This window comes from Callithrix jacchus, chromosome 22, assembly GCF_049354715.1.
Source record: "Callithrix jacchus isolate 240 chromosome 22, calJac240_pri, whole genome shotgun sequence".
In the NCBI taxonomy this organism is placed as follows: Eukaryota; Metazoa; Chordata; class Mammalia; order Primates; family Cebidae; genus Callithrix; species Callithrix jacchus.
The window spans coordinates 8,936,342-8,953,964 of NC_133523.1; the positions used below are offsets into that span (position 1 = coordinate 8,936,342).

A 17,623-nucleotide genomic window follows, 5' to 3' on the forward strand; every position below is an offset into this window, starting at 1 on the left:
TCCAAAAGTTGGGATTAATGGCATAAGCCACCGAACCTGGCCAGAAAGTAAAATTTGCAAATAAGGAGTATGTTGCTACCAGAATTCAAAAGGTACTTGGAGCTATTGGACTTAAGTGTTTTCAGTAAGTGTACTGGTGAATCTCCTTGGAGAAGGGCGTTATTAATGTAATGTCATTTCCGGAGAAAGGTGTGGATGTTATCAAGATCTTCTCTGCAAAGGTTGTGCACGATGACTCACCTGTTTAAGGTACACCACGGGTATCAGGAAAAAGTATGTCGTATCCCTTCGGAGGCGGAACCAAATTGTGGCTGAGAAGCTACTGAGACGGCACTGAACAGAATATATTAGCCAATTGTATTAGGGTTCTCTAGAGAGACAGAACTAATGGAACATGTGTGTGTGTGTGTATATCTTTATTATTAACTCACATGATCAGAAGGTCCCACAATACTGTCTGCAGGCTGAGGAGCAAGGAGAGCCAGTTCGAGATGCAAAAGTGAAGAATCTGGAGTCAGATGTTCAAGGGCAGGAAGCATCCAGCACAGGAGAAAGATGTAGGCTGGGAGGCTAAGTCAGTCTCTCTCACATTTTTCTGCCTGCTTATATTCTAGACTCCCTGGCAGCTGATTAGATTGTGCCCACCCAGATTAAAGGTGGGTCTACCTTTCCCAGCGCACTGACTCAAATGTTAATCTCCTATGGCAACACCCTCAGACACACCCAGGATCCATACTTTGTGTCCTTCAATCCAGTCGACACTCAGCATTAACCCTCACACCAATCTACAAGGGCAAATTATTTATCTGTTGTTGAGTGAAGAGAATCAGTAATCCAAATAATATTGGGTATTGAGTATGGAGACCTTGATGGATGCGACCAGAACACTGTGATATAGTCTGTCATGCAGGGCCATTTACCACTTTTCATATTTTTTTCTAGAGATAGGGCTGTCTAGCCTAGTCTGCAGTGGCCCAATCAGAGCCCACTACAGCCTCAACTTCCTAGACTCAAGCAATCCTCCCGAGTCATCCTCCCAAGTAGTTGTGACTACAGGAACACCTTGCTTACCCAATTTTATTTTTTTTGTAGACGGGGTCTCACTATGATGCTCATCCTCCCACCTTGGCCTCCCAAAGATTAGCTGAGTGTGGTGTTGGGTGCCTGGAGTCCCAGCAACTCAGGGGGCTGAGGCAAGAGAATCGCTTAAACCCGGGAGGTGTAAGTTCCAGTGAGCCAAGATCACGCTACTGCACTCCAGCCTGGGCCACAAAGGGAGACTCTGCCTCAAAAAAAAAACGGTGATCTTTTTCTTCAATCCAACTACTACTGTTTTGTTTTTTGTTTTGTTTATTTTTGAGATGGAGTCTCCCACTGTTTTTTTGGCCATGCACAGTGGCTCATGCCTGTAACCACAGCACTTTGGAAGGCCAAGGCAGGTTGATCCTTTGAGGTTGGGAGTTCAAGACCAGCCTGACCAACATGGAGAAACCCTGTCTCTACCAAAAATACAAAATTAGCGGAGGGTGGTGGTGCATGCTGTAATCCCAGCTACTCGGCAGGCAGAGGCAGAGGTTGCAGTGAGCCGAGGTCATGCCACTGCCCTCTAGCCTGGGCTACAAGAGCAAAACTGTCTCACGAAAAAAAAAAATCCCTGAATTGTAGAAGAAATTGTTAAGGAAAAGAAAAAGGAACCAGAACTTGGAGATTTGGAATGTTCTCAGCCTATCCATACTCCAAATGTTAGAAAACTTATACTAAAGAGAATCCTTAAAGTGTGGCTAAAGAATCATTTGATAAAGAGATCATGAGTGGGACCTTATCAGCTATCTTATCAAAAATGAGGAGAAAGGCTGGGTGCGGTGGCTCACACCTGTAATCCTAGCACTTTGGGAGGCCGAGGTGGGTGGATCACCTGAGGTCAGGAGTTCAAGACCAGCCTGGCTGTCATGGTGAAACCCCATCTTTAAAAAAAAAAAAAAAACAGGAGACAGACTAGATTACACTAGAAGAGATACCACCACTTAGATGGTGCCACCTAAAATGAACAGAGAAGGCAGAAAAAAACAACATGGCTGTCACTCTTCTTAGATTTCACAGGAATCAGCTATGAAAGTGCACTGACAGTTAAGGATGCTTTAATTCTTGCCACACTCTCCAGGATCTGTGGGAACAGAAGAGATTCTTCGAGGAGCATCTCTCAACAACCCGCCTCTGAGGCCTACATCATCTTGGCTTCTGGTAAATTTTAACATGAATGTGCCACACTGGCAGCCACTAACCAACAGGGTCTGGGACCAATCTGCATGATTTATCTCCTACAGAACTTGTTAATGCTATGATCCTATGAATGTAATCACCAAGGTGAGGCAGCATGCAGTACTGACCTCGGCATCCCAGACTCAAGAGATGCCCAGACTCAGGCAACCATGGGGAAATTGTATTCAGAACCAGTAGGTTTAATTTCAAACACTTGGGAGGTTACCTAAGGCCAATCCATAAGCCATTACAACCCCCACAAGGCATTTAGGACATATCTGACGATCTTTGGTGTCACTGCCAATAACTAAAGATGGCAACCGATGGGCTAAATGTTAACACTCATACCCTCACATTCCTAGGATTTCTCCCCAGTTTGAATTTTTTTTTGGCATGGGGGGACAGAGTCTCACTGTCTTGCCCAGGCTGGAGTGCAATGGTGCCATGCCAGCTTGTTGCAACCTCTGCCTGATGGGTTCAAGCAATTCTCCTGAGTCAGCCTCCTAAGTATCTGGGACTGCAGGTGGGTGCCACCACACCCAGCTAATTTTTTGTATTTTTAGTGGAGATGGGGTTTCACCATGTTAGCCACGATCTTACTTTGCGATCCTGTTACGCTAGATCTCCTGACCTCATGATCCACTGCCTCGGCTTCCCAAAGTGTTGGGATTACAGGTGTGAGCAACTGTGCCCGGCTATGAATTGTTCCATGTCTACTTAGGAGTGAGGAAGAAGCAAATGCTTTCCCACATTCTTTACATACAAAGGGTTTCTCTCCAGTATGAGTTCGTAGGTGAACATTAAAGCCTGAGGAATACATAAATGCTTTCCCACATATCTTGCATACATAGCGCCTTTCTCCAGTATGAGTTCTCAAATGTTTAGCACGATGGGAAGAAGTAATGAAGGTTCTTCCACATTCACCACATATATAAGGCTTCTCTCCTGTGTGAATTCTTGTATGTTGAGTAAGGCTTGTAGATGTAGTGAAGCCCTTCCCACATTCCTTACACTGGTAGGGTTTCTCTGCACTGTGACGTCCTTTGTGTATAGCAAGGCCTGAGTACTGAGTGAAGGCTTGCCCACATTCCTTACATTTATAGGGTTTTATTCCAGTGTGAGTTCTTATATGTTCAGTAAGTTGAGTTGATCTAGTAAATGCTTTCCCACATTCCGTACATTTGTGTGGTTTTATTCCAGTATGAATTTGAATGTGATCATAAAGACAGGAGGAATTTCTAAAGGATCTTCCACATTCTTTACATTCAAAGGACTTCTCTCCTTTATAATTTTTCCCATGTGCAGAAAGTTGAGAAAAATTAGTGAAGGATTTCCCGCATTTCTTAGTCTTTTTGGATTTCTTTCCAGTATGAACTGTTACACACTGCTTTAGCTGTGAGGAAGCTGTGATGGCTCCTCCACATTCCTGAAATTCACAGAGCTTCACTCCAGTGTGGATTCCCATGTGATTATCAAGACTCGCAAAATACTTAAAGCCTTTTCCACATGCCTTACATTTGTAGGGTTTTCTTGCATTGAGAATTTGAAGATGTACAGCAAGGCCTGGAGTTAGGGTGAAGACTTTGCTACATGGATTAAGTTTGGAAAGTTCCTGTCCAATAGAGGTTTTCTTCTGCACAGAGAGGACATCGTTTCCATAACAATTATACTCAGAAGTGTTCCCTCCATTCTGAGCTCTCATGAGTGTCTCGAAGAAAAACCATTCACTGAAGACCTCTCCACAATTCTTACAGTCACAGAGTTTCCCTAACCTGTAGCTTCTTTCCTGTTGATGAGGGAATAAAGGATTTAAAACATTTTCAGACATATTAAGAGATTTCACCCATCTGAACACAGAAGCATTGTTTTGATGACGATTATTTCATTATTTTACCTTTTTAATGTTTAGTTTTTAGTTTTTTTTTTTTTGAGACAGTGTCTGGAGTACAGTGGCACAATCTTGGCTAACTGCAACTTCCACCTCCCATGCTCAAGCAATTCTCCTGCCTCAGATTCCCAAGCAGCTAGGAATAGTTGTGCTCTACTGCACCCGGCAAATTTTTCTATTTTTTTGGATGGGGATAGTTGCTCATGAGGTCAGGAGATCAAGACCATCCTAACCAACACAGTGAAACCCCGTCTCTACTAAAAATACAAAAATTAGCTGGGTGTGGTGGCTCACACCTGTAATCCCAGCTACTCAGGAGGCTGAGGCAGGATAATTGCTTAAGCCTGGGAGGCAGAGGTTGCAGTGAGCCAAGATCAACCTACTGCACTTTAGTGTGGATGACAGAGCAAGACTCCACCTCAAAAAAAAATTCTATTTTTGTAAGAGCCAGCATTTTGCCAAGTTGCCCAGGCTGGTCTCAAACTACTGAATTCAGGTTATCTGCCTGGCTTGGCCTCCCAAAATGGTGAAACTACAGGCGTGACCCATCCCCAGTGTATTTTAAAGAGCTGTGATTTTGCTCCATTGCCTGGGCTATAGTGCACTGGTGTAATCATAGCTTACTGTAACCTCAAACTCCTCAGTTCAAGTGATCATTTTACCTTACCTTCCTGTGTAGCTAGGACCATAGGCATGCACCATCAAGCCTGGCCAACATTTCAATTTATTTATTTTTTTGAGACACAGTCTCACTCTGTCTCCAGGCTGGCATACAGTGGGCCCCATCTCGGCTCACTGCAACCTCTGCCCCCTGGGTTCAAGTGATTCTTGTGCCTCAGTCTCCCGAGTAGCTGGAATTATAGGCACATGCCACCACACCCGGATAATTTTTGTATTTTTAGTAGAGACAGGGTTTCACCATGTTGGCCAAGCTGGTCTCGAACTCCTGACCTCATGATCCACCCACCTCCACCTCCCAAAGTGCTAGGATTGCAGGTATGAGCCACTGCACCTGGCCTCAATTTATGTTTATAGAGACAGGGTCATGCTAGGTAGCCTAGGCTAGTCTCAAACTCTTCAAGCAACTGCCCGCCCCGTCTCAACCTTCCAAAGTGCTGGGATTATAGCCATGAGCTACCATGGCAGCCTACTTTGATAAGTATAATTCTTACAATTTTTCTTCTATAGTTTCATTTCCTGACCTCTTCATTTCTTCCATTTTGAATGATGGAATCTTTTGCTAGAATTCTATGCCACTGGCTCTAATTGTTTAAAACAAAACACTGTAGTTCTTTTTTTATTATTGTGAGGGGTAGTTTGAGACAAGTTCTGAATCTGTCACCCAGGCTGGGTACCATGGCACAATCACAGCTCACTGCAGCCTTAATCTCCAAGGCTTAAGCCATCATCCTGCCTCAGTCCCCTAAGGAGCTTGCACTAAAGGTGCATGCCAACATGTCTGGCTCATTTTTTATTTTTTGTAGAGACAGGGTCACCCTGTTTCCCAGGCTGGTCTTAAAATCCTAGACTCAATCAATTCTCCTGTGTCAGCTTCCTAAAGTTCTGGGATTACAGGTGTCAGCCATGGCACCCAGGCAAATTCTGTGGATTGTCATGAAACTGTTTAAATCCTCTATGTCTACTTACATATGTGGGACTGTGTACTTGTGGGTATTTTCAAATGACAAGTTATACAGCTATGGAACATCACAAAATTCATCATATTCAGATTCTCTCTCTGGAGTCCCTGCTCCCTCAACAGTGCAGGCTACTTCTCTAATTCTCCCAAGTATCTCAAATTTGTGCTCTTTTTCACTGCAAACTCTACTTCCCAGGTTTAAGCAATTCTTCTGCCTCAGCTTCTCAAGTAACTAGGATTACAGGTGCCTGCTATCATGCCTAGCTATTTTTGTATTTTTAGTAGAGACAGAGTTTCACCATGTTGGCCACGCTGGTCTCGAAGTACTAACCTCAAGTGATCCACCCACCTTGGTTTCCCAAAGTGCTGGGATTACAGACTCAGTTTCTTTACTATCTTTTTTTGTTTTTGAGACAGAATCTCACTGGGTCCCCCAGGCTGGAATGCAGTGATGCAATCTTGGGTTCCACCTCTGAGTTCAAGCAATTCTCCTGCCTCAGGCTTCTGAGTAACTTGGATGACGGATGCCCACCACCACACCTAGCTAATTTGTATTTTTAGTAAAGATGGAGTTTCACCATGATGGCCAGGCTGGTCTCCAACTCCTGACCTCTAATCATCCATCCACCTTTGCATCCCAAAGTGTCGGGATTACAGGCATGAGCCACCATATTCAGTGTCTTTTCTAAATCAGAGATGGGATGTTGATATATTGGCTAGGTTGGTCTCAAACTCCTGGACTCAAATGATCCTCCCACCTCAGCCATCCAAGTAGCAGTAATTACAGATGTAAGCCACAGCTCTGACTGAGCTGATTTTCTAGAATGAAATTCTCAATCTTTTTTGAGTGGGGAAACTAAGAAATATCCCTCATCAATCTTACCATTTGTAGCCCACTGAATATTTCATTCTTCAAAAAACCCTGCTGATGTGATGGCCCTTGGGATCTAGGTTGTATTTCCCATTCTGAAGTTAAGCAGAAAAAGAAAGTAAGGGTTTAGAAAGGAAATGTTACATTGAAATAGTTTAAAATGATGAATCATTTGTACTTGTTTTCAAATTAATCACAGTAACAAAATAAAAAACAGAGAACCTTGAGGATTTTGGTATAGCAAAAAGTTGGCTACAAGGATGTGCGGTTTATTACACAGCTGATGTGTTTAGATAGCTTATTATAAACTGCTTCAGGCCGGGCACAGTGGCTCAGGCCTATAATCTCAGCACTTTGGGAGGCCGATGCGGGTGGATCACAAGGTCAAGAGATCAAGACCATCCTGGTCGACGAGGTGAAACCCTGTCTCTACTAAAAATACAAAAATAGCTGGGCATGGTGGTGCATGTCTGTAGTCCCAGCTACTTGGGAGGCTGAGGCAGGAGAATTGCTTGAACCCAGAAGGCGGAGGTTGTGGTGAGCCGAGATCGTGCCATTGCACTCCAGTCTGGGTAACAACAGCGAAACTCCGTCTCAAAAAAAAAAAAAAAAAACAAATAAAAAATAAACTGCTTCTGTGAAAACACACTGATGATGAAAAGTAAGAGAAGATTATCAGAAAGGGAAAGTAGGAAAGATCTGGATAAAGAGCATATATCAAAATGATAACTTAACCAAACAACAGAATGGTACTTTTGTTAGGTGGTAGAAAAGTGTGACTAAATGGAAAATAAAAGTCAGAGATATCTGAAATTCTGAGAAAAATAGCTTAAATCTTCTGAGGCAAAGTGCATCTTTAAAAAAAATTTTTTTTCTTTTTGAGATGGAGTCTAGCTCTGTCACCAGGCTGGAGTGCAGTGGTACAATCTCGGCTCACTGCAACTTCTGCCTCCCAGGTTCAAGTGATTCTTTGACCTCAGCCTCCCGAGTAGCTGGGACCACAGGCATGTGCCACCACACCTGGCTATTTTTTTTGTGTGTATTTTTAGTACAGACAGGGTTTCACCATGTTGGCCAGGATGGTCTTGATTTCTTCACCTCATGGTGAAGGTGAAGGCCAAGGCCACACCTTGGCCTCCCAAAGAACTGAGATTACACGCGTGAGCCACGCCACCGCACCGGGACTTATTTATTTATTTATTTATTTATTTTAGAGAAAAAGTCTTGCTCTGTCGCCCTGGGTGGAGTGTTTATTCATCTTATTTTATTTATTTATTTATTTATTTATTTAAGAGAAAAAGTCTTGCTCTGTCGCCCTGGGTGGAGTGTAGCGGCACAATCTTGGCTCACTGCAATCTCCACCTCCCGGGTTCAAGCCATTCTCCTGCCTCAGCCTCCTGAGTAGCTGCGATTACAGGTACGAGCCACCACACTGATTAATTTTTCTATTTTTAGTAGAGATGAGGTTTCACCATGTTAGCCAGGATGGTCTCAATCTCCTGACCTCGTGATCCACCCACCTTGGCCTTCCAGAGTGCTGGGATTACAAGTGTGAGCCATAGCACCCAGCCTAATTACTTTATTTCTTAATGAAATCAAAGTCTGGCCCTGCAGATAAGGCCAGGTGCTGTGGCTCACACTTGTAATCCCAGCACTTTGGGAGGTCAAGGCTGGTGGATACCTGATATCAGGAGTTTGATACCAGGCTGGCCAACATGGCCAATATCCATCTCTACTACAAATAATTTTTAAAAACATTAGCTGGGTGCAGTGGCAGGTGCATGTAATCCTAGCTACTTGGGATGCTGAGGTGTAAGGTTGCAGTGAGCCCAAGACTGGACCATTTCATTCCAGCCTGGGTGACAAAGCAAGACTCTTATCTTAAAAAAGAGAAAGGAAAAAAAAAGAAATAAAGTAAGTACAACATAAAGATCCTTGCCATAAGACATGAAACATGATAGTACATTAAATTCATCTTCAGGGATTCTGAAAATACAGATGACTGGGTCCAAACGCTGGTTTCCAATTTAGTACATCAAAGAGAGGGGAAGGAAGATGTATATTTCTTTCTTTTTTTTTGAGACAAAATCTTGCTCTGTCGCCCAAGCTGGAGTGGAGTGGCTCCCTGCAATCTCCACCTCCTGGGTTCAAGCAATTCTGTAGCTCTGCATCAGCTTCCGGAGGTTTCACTATGTTGGCCAGGCTTTTCTCAAAACTCCTGACCTCAGGTAATCTGCATGACTTGGCCTCCTTATGTGCTGGGATTATAGACGTGAGTCACTGCACCGGATATAGTCTTTCTTTTTTTCTTTTTGAGACGGAGTTTTGCTCTTGTTACCGAGGCTGGAGTGTAATGGCGCAATCTCGGCTCACCACAACCTCCGCCTCCTGGGTTCAGCCAATTCTCCTGCCTCAGCCTGCTGAGTAGCTGGGATTACAGGCACGTGCCACCATGCCCAGCTAATTTTTTGTATTTTTAGTAGAGACGGGGTTTCACCATGTTGACCAGGATGGTCTCGATCTCTTGACTTTGTGATCCACCCGCCTCGGCCTCCCAAAGGGCTGGGATTACAGGTGTGAGCCACCGCGCCCGGCCCTATGATTTCTTTTTAGAGACGAGGTCTCACAATGTTGCCCATGCTAGTCTCAAACTCTCAGGCTAAAACAATTCGCCCACCTCAGCCTCCCAAGTATCTGGGACTAAAGGTGCAGGCCACCATAACCCCTAAAATGATGTGACTCTTACCCACAGAGGCCAGGTTCTTGTAGTTCTCCAGCATCACATCTCTGTAGAGGTATTTCTGAGTTGTGTCCAGTAAAGCCCACTCCTCTGGGGTGAACTCCACAGCAACATCATCAAAGGTCACTGAATCCTAAGTCATCACACACATGCTGGTTTGAACCAATGAACACTTCCACCAATGTTCACTGGAGAATGAGGAAGGGGAACCTACTCATTTATATGTGGTTCTGAGATCTCCCAACATCTACTCCAGGGTTTAATGTCTCAGGAGCTGTTGTGTCTAAACACTCAAAGGTGACCTCCTACAGACATATGCCTTGAACAGCACTTTTTAAAATTTTTTGAAAAATATTTTCCTGATTTATTTTTAATTTTTAAACATTTTTATTTTAAAATTTAAAAGTTTTTGAAGTTTTAATTAAAATATTTCCTTAACATAATTTTTTTTTTCTTTCTTTCTTTCTTTTTTTTTTAAGTGATGGGGTTTCACCATGATGGCCAGGCTGGTTGTGAACTCCTAACCTCAGGTGATCTACCCACCTCGGCCTCCCAAAGTGCTAGGATTAGAGGCGTGAGCCACCAAGCCTGGGCAACATAAATTTTTATCTAGCATCTATTCATCTATCTATCCATCTAATCTGTTTATTAATTTATATATAAAGACAGGTCCGACTGTGTCACCCAGGAAAAATTGCTGGTGACTGCAGCTTCAATCTCCTGGGCTGCAGTGCTCCTCTGACCTCTGCCTCCCGAGTAGCTGGAATTACAGGCATGAGCCACTGCCCACAGCTTACACTTTATCTCAGCACAATCACCACCAGGCTAGAAGCTCTTCCTATACCATCTGTCACTATGCGGCACACTCCTCAGCACACTGCAGATACTGATAAATGCTGATGCATGAATAAATTATTTGATAAAAGGACACTTTCATCTGCCTCATCATCTGTCACAACACCCAGCAATCAAACAAAGATGAACCTGGCACCATGAAGGTCAAGCTTAATTAGTTATTACTGAGATCATGGGATGATTTTCAAGTTAACACTTTATCTATAAGAGATTTCATTCCCTAGAGAAATTCATCTGGGGACTCAGTCCTTCAGTGAGGCTTCATTTGCTCTAAGAGAACTCTGGAGATGAGTCTGTCTAGAAGGAAATGTGTCCACCTACTGGATGTAAGTATGACATTTTGTACAACAGTACATTTTCACTTTACCTGATAACCATTTGCCAGGTAGTCCACCACCGTCCTTTCTACCTTTGTCTTTTCTTCAAGAGGGCAGATTGCTTCCCTGGGAAAAAACCCTAGTGGAAAAGTAAGAAGGCATGAGAAGCCAGAGCTACCTGTACTTCCCACATTCATATGCCTAGAAGTCATTCCATCGCAGTTTGAAATTCCCATATACTCCTGCACACACAAGAAAACTGCAGACAGACAACACTCCCACAAAATGCCATAGTAGTCCTTGTCACCTAGACTCAGAAAAGCAGATGTGGGCTGAGCTGCCTGTTGGGTAAAGGGTAATAGTTTCATTTTACAAGAAAACTTACACCCTGAAAAATGTGACTATCTGCCCATACTAGTAAAATTCATGAAGCTTATGTAGCATTTCCTAAGGCACACAAACCAGGGCTGAATTCTAAAACAGCATTCTGGCTAGGCACAGTGGCTCATGCCTGTAATCCCAACACTTTGGGAAACCAAGGCAGGCAAATCACTTGAGGTGAGGAATTTGAGACCAGACTGGCCAACATGGCAAAACCTGATCTCTAGTAAAAAAAATAAAACAAAACAATTACAAAAGGCTGAGGCAAAGAATTGCTTCAACCAGGGAAGCAGAGGTTACAATGAGCCAAAATCATGCCACTACCCTCCAGCCTGGGTGGCAGAACAAGACTCAGTCTCTAAATTAATAAATAAGCAAATAAGCTAGGCCCGGAGGCACGTGCTTGTGGTTCCAGCTACTTGGGAGGCTGAGGCAAGAGAATCGCTTGAACCTGGGAGGCAGAGGTATTGCACCACTGCACTCAGCCTGGGTCACAGAGCAAGATTCTGCCTCAAAATAAATAAATAAATAAATAAACAAACAAACAAACAACACTCTGTTTCTCGCTTCAGTTACTCCTGTAAGAACCAGGGGAGACCAGGTGTGACGGCTCATGTCTGTAATCCCAGCACTTTGGGAAGCTGAGGCAGGCAGATCATCTGAGGTCAGGAGTTTGAGACAGCGTGACCAACACGGAGAAACCACATCTCTACTAAAAATATAAAATCTGCCAGGTGTAGTGAAGGTGGTACATTCCTGTAATCCCACCTACTCGGGAGGCTGAGGCAGGAGAATTACTTGAACCCAGAAGGCAGAGGTGATTGTGACCTGAGATGGTGCCATTGCACTCTAGCCTGGACAACAAGTGTGAAACTTTGTCTCCAAAAAAAAAAAAAAAAAAAAAACAGCGGTGACTGTTCAGGCCAGCTCACTGTACCCTTATGGTGTGGAGGGCGATCCAAAGCAGAATCTCTGAAAAAGAGCATTAACAAGGACTTACCGCAGGACAAATCGATGGCTGCCATTCTCTGAAGCTGATGGTGGGATGTGCCTCAATGCTCTCTCTTCCTTCATGCCAAGATCGCCTCAGGGAAGCTTACGAACCTAGGTGGAGAAAGGCAATCTCCATTCCTCTGTGTACAGGGTTATGTTTGGTCTTGTTCATATCAATCATCAAACAACAAACATAAAACATCAGTCACGGAACATTATGAACTTTCTCTCTGCAGGTGACAGATGTGAAAGCCACCAAAATTTGTCCACTGGACTTGACTGTAATGGCATGATCTAGGCTCACTGCAACCTCCGCCTCCCAAGTAGCTGAAACTACAGGCGCATGCCACCAAGCCCAGCTAATTTTTTGTACTTTTCTTAGTAGAAACGGAGTTTCACCGTGTTATCCAGAATGGTCTCAATCTCCTAACCTCATGATCCACCCACCTCAGGCTCCCAAAGTGCTGGGATTACAGGCGTGAGTCACCACACCCAGCTGATGGGCAGTACTCTTGATAGTTTGCTAGATAAGAGGTAAAACTGTGGGTTTAAGATTCCATCTAGTGTTGAAAAGGAGATAGTGACCGAGGGATATTTTAAAGAAAATCACTTTGGGAGGCTGAGACAGGCAGATCACTTGAGCTCAGGTGTTCAAGACCAGCCTTGGCAACATGATGAAAACCCATCTCTGCTAAAAAGTAGAAAAAGTAACCAGGTGTGGTGGGTTGCACCTCACCTATTCAGGAGGCTGAGGTGGGAGGACTGGTTCAGTTTGGGAGGTAGAGGCTGCAATATTCCATGATCACACCGCTGCACTCCAACCTGGGTAACAGGAAAACCTCGTCTTAAAAAAAAAAATCATCAGGTAAATTAAAAAGAATCTAAGAGGCTGGGTGCAGTGGCTCATGCCTGTAATTCCAGCACTTTGGGAGGTTGAGGCGGCGGATCACCTGAGACCAGGAGTCTGAGACCCAGCCTGACCAACACAGAGAAGCCCTGTCTCTACTAAAAATACAAAAGTAGCCAAACATGGTGGTGCATGCCTGTAATCCCAGCTACTCGGGAGGCTGAGGCAGGAGAATCACTTGAACCCAGGAGGTGGAGGTTGCAGTGAGTCGAGATTGTTGCACTCCAGCCTGGGCAACAAGGGCAAAACAATGACTCAAAAAAAAAAAAAAAAAAAACCTAAGAAAACATTCCCAATAAAAATCACAAGCAAGATAAACACTGTAATAAATAACTAATCTTTCAATGCATAGACACAGATGTACATCCGCAAGAAACAGCAAATAAGAAACTAGGCTGGGCACGGTGGCTCATACCTGTAATCACAGAATTTTGGGAGGCCCAGGCGGGCAGATCAGCTGAGGTCAAAAGTTCGAGACCAGCTTGGCCAACATGGTGAAACCTTGTCTCTACTAAAAATACAAACAAATTAACTGCATGTGTTAGCAGGCAACTGTATCCTAGCTACTCAGGAGGCTGAGGCAGGAGAATTGCTTGAACCTGGGAGGCAGGTTAGGGTAAGCTGAGATCGTCCCACTGCACTCCAGCCTGGACAACAAGAGCGAAAGTCTATCTGAAAATAAAATAAGGCTGGGCATGGTGGCTCACGCCTGTAATCAAAGCACTTTGAGGGGCCAAGGCGGGAGTACCGCAAGGTCAGGAGTTGAAGACCAGCCTGGCCAATATGGTGAAACCTCGTCTCTACTAAAAACACAAAAATTAGCTGTGCATAGTGGCACGTGCCTATAATCCCAGCTGCTTGGGAGGCTGATGCAGGAAAATTGCTTAAACTGGAATTGGAGAGGTGAAGCTTGCAGCGAGCCGAGATCACACCATTGCACTCCAGCCTGGTTTATAGAGCAAGACTCCGTCTCAAAAAAAAAAAAAACAACAAAAAAAAAACGGCTGGGCGCAGTGGCTCATGCTTATAATCTCAGCACTGTGGGAAGCCGAGGCAGGTGGATCAACTGAGGTCAGGAATTCCAGACCAGCCTGACCAATATGGTGAAACCCCATCTCTAAAAAAAAAAAAGGATAAGAAAAGAGGAACCATGACCTCTCAAAATAAACAAAAAAAATACTAGTGACTGACCTAATGAAATGACAGTATGTGAGCTCTCTAAGACCTGAAAATAACAGTTCTAAGGAAATTCAGTGATCTCCAAGACAACACAGAAGAACAATTTAGAAATGTATCAGAAAAAATATTAGAAGATATTAACAACAAAAAAAGAGAAATCTTACAACTGAGAAATACATATACTGAACTCAAAAGTTCATAATAGAGGCTCTCAACAGCAAAACGAATCAGAGGAAAGAATCAGTGAGCTTGAAGAAAGGCCATTTGAAAGTATACCAACAGAAGAATGAAAAGGAACTAAGATTGTCTGCAAGATACAGAAAATTACCTTGAAAGACAAAACCTAAGAATCATTGGTGTTCAAGAGGGAAAGGAGCAAGTGCAAGGGGTAAGCTTTGCAAACTTATTCAAGACATAAAAAAATTTCCAAAAATTGAGAAAAATATAAATATCCAGGCACATGAAGGTAGGAGGACACCAAACAGATTCAACCCAAATAAAACTACTATAAAGCATACAATAATCAGACTCTCAAAGGTCACGGACAAAGACAGGACCTTAAAAGCAGTAAGAGGAGCTGGGCGCAGTGGCTCATGCCTGTAATCCTAGCACTTTGGGAGGCTGAGGTGGGTGGATCACATGAGGTCAGGAGTTCAAGACCAGCTGGGCCATGATGATGAAACCCCATCTTTAAAAAAAAAAAAAAAAAAAAGAAGAAGAAGCAAATAACATGTAAAGGACCCCAACTGTTCTGGCAACAGGATTTCTCAACGGAAACCACAAGGCCAGAAGGGGATAGGATGACATTTTCTTTCTTTCTTTTTTTGTGAGACAAGGCTGGAGTACAGTGGCATAATCATGGCTCAATGCAACCTCGATCTCCAAGGCTAAAGCCATACTCCCACATCAGCTACCCAAGTAACTAGTACTACAAAAAAGCAACACCATGCCTGGCTAATCTTTCTATTTTTTTGTAGAGATGGGGTTTCACCATGTTGCCCAGGCTGGTCTCAAACTCCTGAGCTCAAGCAATCCCCCCACCTCAACCTCACAAAGTGCTGGAATTACAGGCACGGGCCACCTTGCCTGACTATGGGATGAAACTTCAAAGTGCTAGAAGAAAAAAATTGACATCTAAGAACACCATATTCAGCAAAACTATCCTTCAAATATGAAAAAATAATAATAAAAATGTTTCCCAGACAAAAGCTGAAATAATTCATGACCATTCGACTTGGTTTTTCAATCTGAAAGTAAAAAATATTAATGTGCAAAAACAAACATTTTAAAGAAGAAACCCACTGATGCATTTAAGCACAAAGGAACCTCAGAATATTCCCATACTGTAACTGTGTTTAACCCACTCATACTTCTAGTGTAAAGCTTAAAAGAAAAACCCATCAAAAACACGAATAGGTAAGGCAACCTGGTATAAAGCAACATAAAAATACGGGTGGATCACGAGGTCAAGAGATGTAGACCATCCTGGTCAACATGGTGAAACCCCATCTCTACTAAAAATACAAAAATTAGCTGGGCATGGTGGCGCGTGCCTGTAATCCCAGCTACTTCGGAGGCTGAGGCAGGAGAAGTGCCTGAACCCAGGAGGCAGATGTTGCAGTGAGCCGAGATCGCACCATTGCACTCCAGCCTGGGTAACAAGAGCGAAACTCCGTCTCAAAAAATAAAAAATAAAAATAAAAAAGTTCAGCCAGTTAACTTCCCTGTTCTTTGTTCTCAAACTCAACTTTCCTGTGCTCCATGCCTCCTTGCCTCTAGTTAATATAAAAAACCTTCCCATTAGCTCTAATCAATAACTCACATCTGTTCCCTTGGCTGCCCACTCTGCATCTATTCCACCCTTCGAAACCACACATCCCCCTATTGTGACTCACATTCTCCTTCCCCTTCAAAACCGCACATCAGTGACTCACTCACACATCCCCCTTCCCTTCCTTATTTGGGGAAAATATTCAGTCAATAGGGTCAGTTTACACTCTGCGGTTGGAACCCAACTCATGGAGGAGTGACACAGAGGTAGGGACCCTGCAATAGAGAGAAAAACCCCTGGATGGACATGGTGGCTCACACCTGTAATCCCAGCACTTTGGGAGGCAGAGACAGGGGATCACCAGAGTTTGAGACCAGCCTGACCAACAAATAGAAACCCATCTATACTAATAATACAAAATTAGCTGGGTGTGGTGGTAGGCACCTGTGATCCCAGCTACTAGGGAGGATAGAGCAGAACAGTTTGAACCCGAGAGGCGGAGATTGTGGTGAGCCGAGATCACCATTGCACTCCAGTCCGGGCAGCAGGAGCAAACCTCCGTCTCAAAAAAAAAAAGAGAGAGAAACGCCTTTGCCTTCCGTATAGGTGTGCTAACTGCTCCATCCTCGAGACATACCCTTCTATAGAAGTAAATAGCCTTGCTGAGAAAATTTTGCTTGAGTACCAGTTTCACTTTACGGCACCCAGGATTTTATTTTTTTATCTCCAACAGCTGGGATTACTGGGACTCACCACCACACGCTGCTAATTTTTTTTCTTTTTCTTTTTTTGACAGAGTCTCGCTCTGTCGTCAGGCTGGAGTGCAGAGGCGCAGTCTCGGCTCACTGCAACCTCCGCCTCCCGGGTTCAAGCAATTCTCCTGCCTCAGCCTCCCGAGTAGCTGGTACTACAGGGGCGCGCCACCACGACCAGCATATTTTTGTATTTTAGTAGAGACAGTGTTTCACCACGTTGGTCAGGTTGGTCTCGAACTCCTGACCTAAGGTGATCCACCTGCCTCGGCCTCCCAAAATACTGGGATTACAGGCCGTGAGCCACCGTGCCCAGCCTGCCTTTTAGTAGAGAGGCTTGTAGCTGGTAAAACTGGAAGAAAAAATAAGGTCCAAGAAAATAAAAATTTAAGAATAAAGGCTTACAGTCTACACGTGTTCATATTTACATACAGAAATAGGTACAACCTTAAAAACTATGTTTTTTCAACTCGAATGTAATGTGTCAAAAATTCTGTAAACGACAACGCCAGGTTCTCAGATGAGACATTTCTTGGCAAAGAAATGGAAGTCAGAGCCCTCTTGAAACCAGTTTTCTGCCAGTGCTCACCAGGAATACGCCGGAATCGCCAGGTTCCTGAGGCGGGAGGATGCGGGGCGGAGCCAACCTCATTAGAACAGCAAAAAGCCTTTTCCTTTCGGAAGGAAAAAAAAAAAATCACAAAGGCTGCTTTCTAAGCTTTTGAAGAAGGGAGCACAGCGGATGGAAGCATTCTAGAAAACACCCCGCGGAGGCGGGACAAACACACTTCCCGACCCGGCTCCTGACGGGGACGGACCGAGCGTGCGGCCTCTCGGAACTGGCTGCGCTGGGAGGGCCGACAGCCCCTGGAGAAACAAGTGAAACGAGCCCGATCCGAGAGGCTCCTGGGCAATCGCGCCCAATCCTTCCTTTGCCGCCCCCCTGCTGTCTCCCGGCTCCCCCAAGCAGGTGGAACTCACCACAGCAGAGACATACCCTACCACGATTAAGGCGAAACAACATAGACTGTGCGGAGCCAGCGCCGAAAAAGATGGCGGCGGCGCGCTGAC

At 44.2% G+C, this 17,623-nt stretch overlaps 1 protein-coding gene across 17 annotated transcripts; it reads right to left on the bottom strand.

The window, feature by feature from the left end:
• Nucleotides 1-403: 403 nt before the first annotated feature.
• Nucleotides 404-17,609, bottom strand: LOC103789759 (zinc finger protein 561). Of its 17 annotated transcripts, none has more exons than XM_054250703.2 (8): nucleotides 17,555-17,609; nucleotides 17,142-17,226; nucleotides 13,266-13,361; nucleotides 11,951-12,054; nucleotides 10,620-10,708; nucleotides 9,404-9,530; nucleotides 6,670-6,752; nucleotides 404-4,045 (listed from the first exon to the last, which is right to left on the bottom strand). In XM_054250703.2, the coding sequence occupies exons 4-8, from the start codon at nucleotides 11,973-11,975 to the stop codon at nucleotides 2,819-2,821; spliced, it is 1,551 nt and encodes a 516-aa protein (XP_054106678.1). In that variant the 5' UTR covers nucleotides 11,976-12,054; nucleotides 13,266-13,361; nucleotides 17,142-17,226; nucleotides 17,555-17,609; the 3' UTR covers nucleotides 404-2,818. The 17 variants fall into 17 exon arrangements, with proteins under 17 accessions (XP_054106678.1, XP_078216592.1, XP_054106676.1 ...); XM_078360466.1 differs by having other exon boundaries at nucleotides 13,266-14,717; XM_054250701.2 differs by having other exon boundaries at nucleotides 17,550-17,609.
• Between the last annotated feature and the right edge of the window lie 14 nt (nucleotides 17,610-17,623).